The sequence below is a fragment of the Atta colombica genome, unplaced genomic scaffold (genome assembly GCF_001594045.1).
Source record: "Atta colombica isolate Treedump-2 unplaced genomic scaffold, Acol1.0 scaffold29, whole genome shotgun sequence".
Taxonomy (NCBI): Eukaryota; Metazoa; Arthropoda; class Insecta; order Hymenoptera; family Formicidae; genus Atta; species Atta colombica.
Window position 1 is genome coordinate 517,989 of NW_017259392.1, and position 12,607 is coordinate 530,595.

The window sequence follows — 12,607 nt, forward strand, 5'->3', positions numbered from 1 at the left end:
ATGTCAATAAAGATTTTTGTGCATGACGATTTTTATCAAACAAAAATTTGTTTGAAATTTTGCGTTACGAACAAAATTTCGTTCAAAATGTTGCAATCATCGCCATAAGCTTTTTACAATATTTTGAGAATATGTGTACCAATTTAGCAAAACAAACGGATTTGATTTACAGTTTTCCCGCGATTTTTAAAAGATAAAGTTCGGATACTTTTTGATCACAAGTATGTGTAAACTTAAAAATATATAATATGATATAGCACGATGTACGTTATTGATTAAAGATATATAAATCCACAGGAAAAAAAGTTACCTCTGTAAGTTCTCTATCAATTTTTGAAAACGTTCCGTCGATTAAAACAGTGAAAACATCGTTTCAAAATATCAGGGAAAGGGAAATCAACTTTACAATTCCGAAATTTTGAAGGACTATAATTCCTTTATCTTTTACTTTAGTGTCTCGATATATATATAGAACAATCGATAGTATTCTTTGAGGAGCTCTATCAGAACTCTCAAGAAAATACCGAATTTCCAAAAAGATTTATCGAAAATTTATTTTTGAAAAAATTTTTTAATTTTTCCGGTATTCTGTTGTCAGTTCTGATAGCCCCCCAAAGAATTCGATTATCCTTAATAATCAATGCGTTAAAATCAATAATTAAAATGTTCTGGAGCTTTGAAACTTCGACTTTTGAATTTTTTAAGTCCACACAAGTTAAAAATTTTTTTCAGAAATCCAGTGTTTTGATATGAATTCTGATAGAGAGTCTCCCAAAAAATTCTAACGATTATCCTTAAAGAGATCCTAAAGTGAAGCTCGAACTCCGATGAAGTCATCAGAGATCCCTGTTTTTCCAGCGTATCAACATGTTTTATATACTATCACACCAATATCTCACGTAACCTATGATACACGTAGTCGCACATTTGTGTCAATTTTTACAAATTCGTCGCGATAAAGCGTCTAAGTCTAATTCTAAGAACTCAACATTATTTGTTCGTGCAAGCTACATGTTTATGGATTACTACTTCATACCAAGTATAGGTTGCAAAACTTTCGCATCAATGTTGTCACAACTTGACAACTTGACGTCATATACACTGAGAAATGATAAAAAATATATCAATTTCGAAATTTTTGGTCGTTCTCAGCATAAACTTCATCTCACAAACGCATATTAATGCGTATACTTAAATTCTGAAAAAGGATTTTCGAATCTGCGAAAGAGAAAACGAATATGTTATAAAAAATTATATGATTTCGTCGGTAATACAAATACCATAGCTTTAGGATTCCCTTAATAACCGTGATGTGCTAAAATCAATATATAAATAATTCTAGGACTTTGAAGTTTCAGATTTCGAATTTTTCAAGTCACTAAAACTTTTTTGTTTGCGATCATAGTTCTGCTTACACTAGTCGACACCATTTTGGCATTAAAGTAAATAAAGTTGTTCTTGATGCGCTGATTACGAATCTGTCCCCAAAAATATCACGTCAAGTTTTTGAAATATTCTAATCTAAAGATGTAGAAAATGAAGTTTTTGGCTATTTTTAACTGAGAAAATGTCTAACAATTTCTTTTTCAGCATCCATGCGAATGTCTCATTAAAGTATTATTCTTACCCTTTAAATCATATTGGATTGCTATGATCCAATTTTTTTCGCTGAGATAGAGCAAATTGATTTTTGGTTTTTAATTTTTCAATGCTAGAGAGTATACGTACGTGCAGAGAAAGTACAAGTATTTCTAAATGTCTTACTAAATAGATTAGATTTAAAAAAAAAAACATTCATTTAAAGATTATGCATTGAAAATTTGTTTATAAAAATTTTTAGTGCATAATCTTTAAATAAACGTTTTCACGAAGAAAATAAAATTAAAAATTGATATACAGGCATTAAGAATTTGTATAAACAAATTTTTAATGCATAACCTTTAAATGAATTTTTTCCTCTACTCAACTTCTCCAAGACATTTAGAAATTTTTGTATTTTCTTTGTTGATATATCCTCTCACGTTGAAAAATTAAAAAAATTCAATTTGCTCCATCTCAGCAAAAAAAATCGGATCACAGCGAATTGAATAGGCTTTGCTTTGAAAAGGATAAAACTAACACTTTAATGAGATATTCGCGTGGATGCTAAAAAAGAAATTGTTAAATATTTTATAAGTCGTTAATAGTGGCCAAAAATCTCATTTTTTGCACATTTAGGGTAGAATGTCTCAAAAACTCGACGTGATACATTTTTGGAACCAGATTTGTAATCAGTGCGTCAAAATCTATCAGAAACAATTTCGTTTAGCAAAAAGAAGATTGAATTTTTGCTGACCAGTCTTATTAAGGATAACCACTGGAACTTTTTGAGGGGCTATCAGTAACGGGATTCTCTAAACATCTTATCGATGATTGTCGCTATCATTAACTTACGACAATGGTATACGGAGAATTTTTTTTTAGAATTTACCCCGAAAATATGACAACATTGTATTTCGAAGAATTTTAATGTAAATCTCTCTCATTCATTAATAAAACTATTAAAATAAAGTATAAAATAAGTTAGATCAATTTTACTAAAGTGCATGATAAAAATCTTTAAAATATTGTATATTGTTTAGAGTAAAGAAAGAAAATTTTAAAAGAAAATTTTTCTCATGTAAGACAATCCTGGAAGAAAGGCACTCATTGGCTGTCGCTAGTTAAAAATAGCGACAATTGTTGATAAAATGTTTAGAGAATCTCGCAGATCTAATAAAAAATATCAACAATTAAAAAAAATTTTTTTAAAGTCTTTTCAGAAATCCGGTATTGAGAGTTTGGTAACTCCCTCCAAAGAATTTTATCGATTGTTCTATATAGAGAGACACTAAAGTAAAAAAATTATGAACTTGAATGTTTCGGAATTATGAAGTTGCCTTATCTCCTCCTCCTTCTCTCACCAATAATTCAAATAATGTTTTCACTGCTTTAATCGATGGAATTGATTTTAAACTTGATAAAAAACATTTAGAACTCTTCTTTCCAAATTTAAAAAAATAAGGCCAGCTTCAGAGAGATAAGAAAGTTTCTGTAAGATGATCAACAAAAACATTAATCTAGATTATGAAGAGATACTGTAATATTTTTATGTACTGAATAAAATAAGTATCTAGAAATGCCTTAGAAAAATATTTAGAAAACTGTAATAAATATTTTCATTAAGCCTATTCTACAATGTGCTCTTTGTTTTGTGTTTCTTACTCTTTACTTCTTGCTTTGTTCCCTCTTTGCGATCTGTTTTATTGACAATAATATTTCTTGTCATGTATTTCTTGTTTCTTCCAAAGTTCGTTAATTTTTACCTTGGATGATAAAAAACAAAAAGTAGGATAAGAGACAAAAAGATAGGATGTAAAAAATAGTGAAAAATAAGAAACAGGAAACAAAATGCACAGTGTGAAAAACAGGCTTTAAGAATAAAAAAAAAACAATGTTTAATTCGATAAATAAAAATACCAAAAGCAAAAAGTGATGCAAATCTAGATTTCTAGAAATGACAAGAATTGATAATGGATAAGCAAGGTCAACGAGATAACCCAATAGGTCTGTTCATGTTGTTTGCACTTTGTGCATTCAGCATCTTCATTTTCTTTCATTCGAACATCCTAATATATATTTATCTCCTTTTAAGTGCAAAAATTTGGTGGCATTCGCGAACAATGCGAACGGACTTATTGATCATCCCAGATCATCCATTAAATAAAATATACACACATATATACGTAAGCAATAGAGTTTTATAACAAAATAAACGTGAATACAATTTACCTTTCATTTAATCTTTACTTGATAGCAACAGGCAAAAGCAATGGGAAGTTCCTAAAGGATGAAACGAGACGGGATAAAACAAGATAAGATGAGACGAAGTGAGTCAAGACGGTATAGAACGGAACAAAAAGGAATAGAATGGAACGGAACACATAACACGACGAAACGACACGAGAGAATACGAAAAATCGTTTGTGAAAAAACCAAGATGTGTCGATACGCGCACAAGACTTGCTTTGGCGAGGCACAACGTTGCATGAGAATATTATATCACGAGAATGTCACAACAAAAAGACACTGATGAACATGGCTGATGACGGGCGACTCTTCCGCTCCTACAGCACAGCATCCCCACTGCGGAATGTTAAACCGTAAAACTTTTCAGGATAACAGTTTTAGGTACAAATCACGGGAATATGTGGTATATAAATGTCGCTACGAAAAAGCACCGAACGTAGCTTTTTTTATAAAATGTATATTAAATCAAAGAAATACGTTACTAACAAATGGCAGCCATATTGGTACATACAAGCATCATACACAGGCCACTAACATAATTGATATAGACTACGTTTACACGGATCGATTTACGCCGAAGTTATAAAGCTCGTTCTACATTAGGGTGCGATTACATGTAACGCGGTCCGCGGTACAGAAACTAACTAATAGGACTATGTTCTACGTTCCAACCAAAACTTCTACGTTCTAAAATCTCTCCAAGAAAGATTTTAGTCTATATGCTATAGTCTATATGCTATAGTATACGTTATGCATACTATATTTCGAGTAAAATTTTTTTGGAATTTCTGGGTCCCTTCTTGAACACATATGAATAATTTTCGAAAATGATAGTTTCTCGACTGTAATTGGTCAATTCTATATGGAATCGCTATTTTTGGTATGCGATATTTGTTGAAAAATAGGCCTCTGTATTGCGTACCGCGCTACATGTAATCGCACCCTTAGGCCAGGTTCACACATTGACAGAAAAACAGAAAACGGAAAAACGGAAGCCAATCGGAACTCGCAGTAGTAGTAGGCAGTACATTTCGCTTGTCTGCTTCTATCTTTCTGCAAGTTCTGATTAGTTTCCGCTTTTTCGCTTTCCATTTCTCCGTCAAGATGTGAACCCGGCTTTAGACTACGATCAAAATCTCCCTACAAATGTTTTCAAGCGTTTGATTGATCAATTAGAAAAAAGAATTTTACAAATCGACCAATTAAAAATTGTTTTAAAGCATTTGTAGTATTGTGTTGACCGTACCCTTTAGACGTAAACTGGAGATCATTTCTGTATCTTCAAACGAGGTGAAAATTACAAAAGTGAGCAAATTTACTAGATGTTGACCAATGAAATTATTAACATTTTAGTAAATTCGCTCACTTTTGCATACTGCTGAACGCAGCTAAATTTTCGATCTTGACTCTTCTGTATCTTGAAACGAGATAAAATCTTTTTCTAGTGCATGAGACATATGCTATAATATAAGAGCACTTCGACGTCTCAAATTTGCATTACCGAATGCAGCTTTTGTTGCGACAGCCAATATGAAATGTTGATTTCAAAATACAAGCTTCAGATTAGCTGTCGCAATAAACTTGCATTCAGCTGGCAACTAATGTAGAACTTAAAGGACCGTCTACATAAAGCTAATTTTCACTTGACGATACAACACTCATTTTTAGCATCAAAACAGATCACGTAATCAATTTGACACTTGATATTCAACAATTTTGATCACGTGATGCTGTTTGATGCTGAAAATGGCGTCATAGCGTTAAGTTAAAACTAACTCGCAAACGCAGAACGCAATTCACAAATACATTTGCGATAGCAATGAAAGCTGTTATTTGTACTATTGATGTTTCTGATTGGCGTTTGCGACTTATGTAAACAGTCTTCAATGTACAACGAGAATACTTAATATTGGCTTAGTTTCCATCGAAGATTTAAACCGAATCAGAATGTAAAAACCAACCAACAGTCGAGTATTCCCCTGTTACAGTCGAATACTAGTGTGCCAGGCTCATTAACCCGGATCCTACAATAGCGCTTTGACACAGAGCGCTGATTCAAAAAGTCGATTGTAGGAATAAAATTTATCCACGTCCATTTTTTACCAATCAGTGTTCGATCAGTGTTAGACTATTGCTTATACACTATTGCTTATATGAGGATCCGGACTAATGGCTCCGACATACCAGCGTATACCAGAGTATATCTTTAGAATGAAAACATTGGTAAAACTGTACACTCATTAGATATCGCGTGTCGCACGCGACAAACATCATACTGGTGCCAGAAGCATAGAACGCATAATAAAAGGAAACAGAGACCAGAAAAATTTCAATCTATCAGAAATTGTGTATTCCACAATACATGATTTCTGAGATTGAAATTCTTCTCTGTTTCCTGTTCCTATCATTGTGCGGAATCCCTTACGGAATCGCGCCTCTGAACTCTATCTCTTCTTGAAATAAAATGTATATGTCTAGAGAAATACATACTACAATATACATTACTATAGTATTACATTACTATAGTATTATCCTTTAAATTAAAATTAAAATGCTAATTGTAATTTTATAGACTGCGTAAGATGACTCAGTACTGTGTATGCCGGGAAGATTATATTCCTCTGTTTTCACGACAATTTCACAGGTAAGACTTTAATTTATAAGCTAAAATTTATAAGCCTTTATTATGTATACAAATACTTTAGTTTATGATATTAATGCAATATATTTTTAGATTCCCAGGAAATATAGAAAGACGAGAAAAATGATTTTATAGCATTGGTACTATCAATGCTTATGAGAAAAAAAGAATTTGCAGTAATCATTTCACAGAAGATGATTATTATATTTGTGATACTTTCAAAATCCTTCAAGAAAATTGAAGAAAACTGCAATTCCATTTGTTTTTACACAAACGTAATAATATTAAGTAAATATAGTACTAAGATATTGTATGATATTTAATAAATACATCCGATTTAAAAAATGTTTTTTATACAACAGATCAGACGATAATATGAAAAAGTATTCAAAAGTGAAATGCAACATAATAAAAATGATTCAGTCATGGACATCAAACTTCAATGAACATTCAACACGAATCTTCAATAGATGTTCAACATGATATGTATTAAATCAACATTTGATATCAGCCAAGGTACAAAATAAATATACACGTACATTCTAATTTATTCTGGCTTGCGAATATTATAAATATATGTTTCAGAAAATAATCAAACAAAATGGAAAAGATGTTTATAAAAACTGGAAAATATACTATAGAATGTCTTAAAAAAACTGAGTTCGTTATGAACCGATCATGAATGAAATTTGCAAAAAGGCCTTAATTTTGCAGCAAACTGAAATATATTTATATATAATAAAGTGTATAAAATATAACCATACTTCTATATTCATAATCTTACTTGTAAAGTTACTGGAATAAATAACATGTTACTGGAATAAATAACATGTTACTGGAATAAATAACATGCCTCTTCTTTGCACAGGCAGCAGTTAACCATTCTATGCAAAATATAAAATTATAATTTTAGTCACATCTGTGTATATAATAATTAGAGATAATTAACATTTTGATTTAAAAATATCTTATATTTTACAAAGAATACGTACCTTTTTAAGTCTAACATCTAACCGGGCCACGGCATGCATCCTACTTCGTCTTCTTCTTCCAAATTATAAATGACCTCGCTGGTGAGAGTCACAACGATTTCGGCCAGTAAATTACTTCAAGTTCATTACTTGTATGTACAACAAGCTTGTAATTGAGGTTATGTTATACTGTTGTTATTTTCCTCCATCTCTTTCGATCCTCTCTCTCTAGTAGATGCATGCGCGAAACGAGAGAGAATGCAAAAATCAAAAGCAGTACATCCTTTTTTGAGAACGTACTCCTTGAATTTCTGACAATATTCAGTCTAGTAATACTAAGGCATTATAAACATGAGTATTTGCATATCCATCATTTTCACTCCTTTCCCACTCCGCCGCTGAGCTGAGAAGATTATATTCGTTACGGTTATATAGGTTATAAGCTGTTAAGCTGTTAAAAACCTTATAATTTCGTATTTATGTATTTTCGCATTTCGAAATTTTACCATAAGACTAAGAGACGAAAAGAAGGATGTAAAAAAATTGAAATATTATATATTAACGAAGGCAAAAAAATTTATAAAATGACTTGTTGCGATAAACTGTATCAATAGATCAGAAAAAGGTATTCGATTATTTAAATTTTCTGCGAATAATATTCGTCGATAACTTGCTGTATTGTTGTAAAATAAATACATGACTTGTGAATAAACATGACTACATTTCCTCGCAGACGAAAAATTTCAATCCTTTTCTTCAAATTGATACACATATTTGGCATCTTATCTAGAAATAACCTGAACGCCAGACATTCTTCAAGTCTTGCATTAATATTAGATATTCAATTGATTTTGAGAGCAAAAATGGAATGAAAAGAGCTACAAAATTTCAAGCAGCAAATATACAAATCATAACCTGTAATGACTATAACTCAGTGTCAGCTCAATGATGGAATGGGGACAGAGCAAGGAAAAGGAATAAAAATGGTAGATGCAAATACCTATGTTTCTAGTGCTCTAGTAATATTATGTCTATGAATGGAACATAAGGTGCTGCACACATACACTAGTATATGTACTGCACTAGTGTTGTGTGTATGTATATATACGTATATGTACACATATCATTTGCGAAAGTGAGCGGAAAAATAGCGGAACCAATCAAAGAGGAGAACGCTCCACTCTCCCTTGATTCTCTTTGGTTACTATTATAAACCGGTCCTTAGGAATAAGGAATAATTTTCTTTCGATTTAAACTTATCAGAAACTGTGTGTTCCGGTGTATCCGATTTCTGAAATTCCTTATTTCTTTTATTGTATTTGCACCCTTACGAGAAGGTCGCCGCGTCGTCTCTCAGGTTTCTCTCTATGGTCAATATAAATGATCCTTTATCATTGAAGAAATCGTGTTATTCTAGCTTTACATACATAGTTAGAGGATGTTATGCACGCTTGATTATATCAACACACGCGCGCGCGCGCGCGCGCGTGCATGCGTGCGTGCGACTGTGCGTGCATGCAGGCGTGCGCGCGTGCGTACGTGCGTGCATATGTGATATTGATGAATGAATCCTGTTGCGCAGTCCGGCGACTTTATCTTACAGTAGTCAATAAGTGTTCCATGAGCATTGTATCGTCGGTTCTGTTGAACGAGCATATTTTGCATAAAATATTCGCGATTTGCGGATTCGCTGTCACATCAGTTCACAATCAGTTTCAGTAGCATTCGCGAAGCATGTGATCAGTCAGATTCAATCGTATCGTATAATAGTGATCGGAGTTTAGCTGTGAACACATTTCTCGCGAGGGGAGATGCACTGAAATAGTAAGTGTTGTGATAATAGTGTCTTTGGAAAGTCGCAGTTTTTTTCAAGCGAGAAAGATCTAATTCATACAATCGATGAGATTGAGGCGAAACCTCAATTGAAATGGTTAGGGTTTAAGGGGGCAGGCGTGGTAGAGACTGATAGAGTTGGATTGTTGGGTAGAATCGTAAAGTGTACCTAATTTTGATAAAATGTGGTATTGAAAACAAATGAGTGTGTGGGGATGAATTGCTCGGGGAGTGCAAAGTAAAAGGTGGAGGAGGTAGCGGAAGAGGTAGTGGATGAGGCGGTGGAGTGGGCGGAAGGAAGGGAGGAAGCTGGGGCGCTGTGTCGGTGTTGATACTCGTCTAAAAAAGCAGACAGAATCGCGCGATCGAATGTCTTTTCGATGTGATGAAAATGGTGAAGTATGGGAGAGAGTGGGCTTTGAGTGAAGGCTTCGATACTTCGAATCATGACAGAGACATCGGACGAGTGAGTATGCACGAAGAGCAATTTTTATCCACCATACTAAAACATGTTCTTTTCGAGACCATTCCATTCTATGTGAAATACAAGCATTTCTCTATGTCATTATCAATTCTTTATCCTTGTATCCCCCCCCCCCCCGACTTCCGAATATGCGCTATTTTATTCTAATAGACATACTTTTACCTGATTAATGTTTTTATCGTTCTCTCTCTCATTTTCAATCATCTCTTCTTTTCCTCTTTGTTTCTTTTTTATTTCATACTTTTTTTCGTAAATTGTCTTTGTAGATTATAGAATGATAAATTAATATCAACAAATTTCTCAATGAATCTTTTTTCTTTCTCTAGACATCTCCAGATTTAGTTTATCGTATTATATTTTTTCTCATTTCTTGCTTTTATTTCGTCTTTTGTTAATTCTCTGTCCTTTTTTATCTCCCTAGTTACGCATATCTCGCATTCGTCCGTCTCTCTCTCTCTCTCCCTCCCTTTTCCTCTCTCTCTCTTTCTCTCCCCCCTTCTTTCCCCAACCCTCTAACAGTTTACTACTCAATATTCGTGTATGAACGGCTGTTCATTCATTGAATCGATGTCAGTATGTGTGTATGTAACATCTGGCTAAATGATTTGCACGATATATTTTCAATACTGGAAATTTCGAAGTCATGTTATTTTCAACAAAATTATTTCGTTCATGCAAATTATATATTTTTTTTAGAAATTTATAAAATTGTTGATTCAATATTATTATATATAAGAATATCCTTAAACATGTACGTTTTTTTCATTTGTAATAATACTGAGATAAAATAATAGCCTATACGCACGAGTTAAAAGTTAAGGAATATTTAATTTTAATATTGATTAAATATTGTAACTATAATTATTAGCTTGTGTTTTTAATAAATCATATAGAATATATTTAGAATAAGATTTTTTTTTATTTAGATTAAAACTAATAGATTATAGTTAATCTTGAGATAATTTTTGTTCATCAAAAAAATATTGAAAATTGTAATTATATATTTTTTAATTTTTTAATTGTATCTTTATGATTAAGTCTTATTAAAATTTGTGTAAAGACTTGTGTGCGTGCGTGCGTGCGTGCGTGCGTGCGTGTGTGGTGTGTGAATAATGCAGCAATATAAATAAATTTGTGTAAAATAAATCTTTGTTCTCAAAGAAACTAATTTTGAACAAAATAATGTTTTTATACTTTGTATGATATTTAATCATTTATGACAGAGCTAGGATTTAGGATGGTATTCACAGTGTCAGATCTTATATTCAAGACCGTCTTAAGTATAGTCTTAAGAAGCCATGAACCAATCACCGTAGCGATTTAAGACATTACCTAATAGTTGCACATTTCAGCCGATTTTCAACTTGGTTTCCTTTCACTGGTTTATGACACTGATTTACGACACCGGTTTATGACAAATTATTTCATATGTTTTTATGAAAGTTACAGAAATTCTATCTGTTTGTGTTATCAATTATACTTTAATAGATGTACGAATATGAGCGATATATAATGTCAAGCAACTATTATATTTTGTTCTTTGCAGTGGTAACTATCTGGTAAGGGTCCATGCCCAGGTAATGACAAGAGATGATAGTTCTGGTGGTTGGGTTCCTTTGAGTGGAGGTGGATTGGCAAATGTTTCAGTCAGACGTAGAGTCATTCCCTCAGGAGTACATCAAATAAACAATACCAATGGAATCACTATTCCTACTACAACCAATCCTACGCATTCTGTCTCCAATACAGCAGTTGGTCTTCAAAACCATGGAGCTTCTAATATGTCATCACCACCTGGCACGAATAAAAAAAAACATGAATATCTTATTTATGGAAAACGCATCACCGACCAATCGGTAGGTCTCGCAATTTTATTATTATTTAAATTATTATTTAAATTTATCTTATTATTTAAATATTTACTTCAGGAGGATGAAATCATAATATATGTCACAAAAAATGTAATAAAAATGAATACCAATATTATATTTATTATAAATAATTTGTATGAAAATAAATCTTTTTTTAGGTTGTTCTTAGTTGTACAATTAAAAAAGATTTTGAATATAATAAGGTAATGCCAACTTTTCATCACTGGCGGACAGGGGAAAAAAAGTTTGGTTTAACATTTCAAACAGCTGCTGATGCAAGAGCATTTGACAAAGGCGTCCGAACAGCAGTTGAAGAACTATTGGAAGGTACAGCATTTTCCTAAAAAAATCAAAAGAGTATGATTTATAGGAACGATTGACATAAGAATAAAATAATTGACATAATGTTGACATTAGAAAATTGCATTCATAATGTGTTGGTATTAAAGTTTCAAATTATAATAGTGATAATTTAATTTTAGTTCTTTTCATATTTTATTTTTTTCTCTTTGTAAAATCATGTCCTTGTTTTAAATGGAAGAATATACATCTAATAAAGAAACAATATTGTTATATAGTAAACAATTTTTATGAAGTAAGTAATTACTGTATTTTTTTATCATCTTTTTTTTCTATATTATGTGGGCATTTAACTTTTATTCATTGTTTTTAATATTAATTTTTAAAATATTCATTTTTAATATTAAAGTATTATAGACATTGAATATTAAAGCATTATTGATATATATAAAATCATTGATATATATATACACAGGGTATCTCATAAGATAGTTTCGAGCCACATTGGAGGTGGAGAATGGATCAAAGGAAACAAAAGATTCTTATATTATTTTGAGATACTCGCTATAATTTTCGAATTAGAAAAGGAAATGTCTAAGCCAATTGCGCGATTAAGCCGCGCAAATTCGTAGGACGGCCTACTCGAGCGGCGGCGGCGGCGGCGGCGGCGGCGGCGGCG

The 12,607-nt window shown here is 32.2% G+C and overlaps 2 protein-coding genes and 1 pseudogene across 9 annotated transcripts in view; 2 read left to right on the top strand and 1 right to left on the bottom strand.

Moving 5' to 3' along the window:
- The window catches only part of LOC108690011 (rho guanine nucleotide exchange factor 12), a 368,684-nt gene extending 361,367 nt beyond the window's left edge, over positions 1-7,317 (bottom strand). For 4 of the 7 annotated variants that reach the window (XM_018197052.1, XM_018197046.1, XM_018197054.1 and 1 more), the window contains exon 1: positions 3,811-4,325. In XM_018197052.1, coding sequence (XP_018052541.1) covers positions 3,811-3,817 — 7 coding nt within the window. In that variant the 5' untranslated portion in view covers positions 3,818-4,325. Of the gene's footprint in view, positions 1-3,810; positions 4,358-7,253 lie in introns of those variants that run through there. The other 3 variants (XM_018197047.1, XM_018197048.1, XM_018197050.1) reach the window with 3 other exon arrangements.
- Positions 6,069-7,175, top strand: LOC108689974 (annotated as a pseudogene).
- A 1,742-nt stretch (positions 7,318-9,059) lies between the features above and the next one.
- The window catches only part of LOC108689996 (sprouty-related, EVH1 domain-containing protein 3), a 7,849-nt gene continuing 4,301 nt past the window's right edge, over positions 9,060-12,607 (top strand). For both annotated transcript variants that reach the window (XM_018197022.1, XM_018197023.1), the window contains exons 1-3: positions 9,060-9,739; positions 11,304-11,613; positions 11,787-11,955. In XM_018197022.1, coding sequence (XP_018052511.1) covers positions 9,720-9,739; positions 11,304-11,613; positions 11,787-11,955 — 499 coding nt within the window. In that variant the 5' untranslated portion in view covers positions 9,060-9,719. The remainder of the gene's footprint in view (positions 9,740-11,303; positions 11,614-11,786; positions 11,956-12,607) is intronic.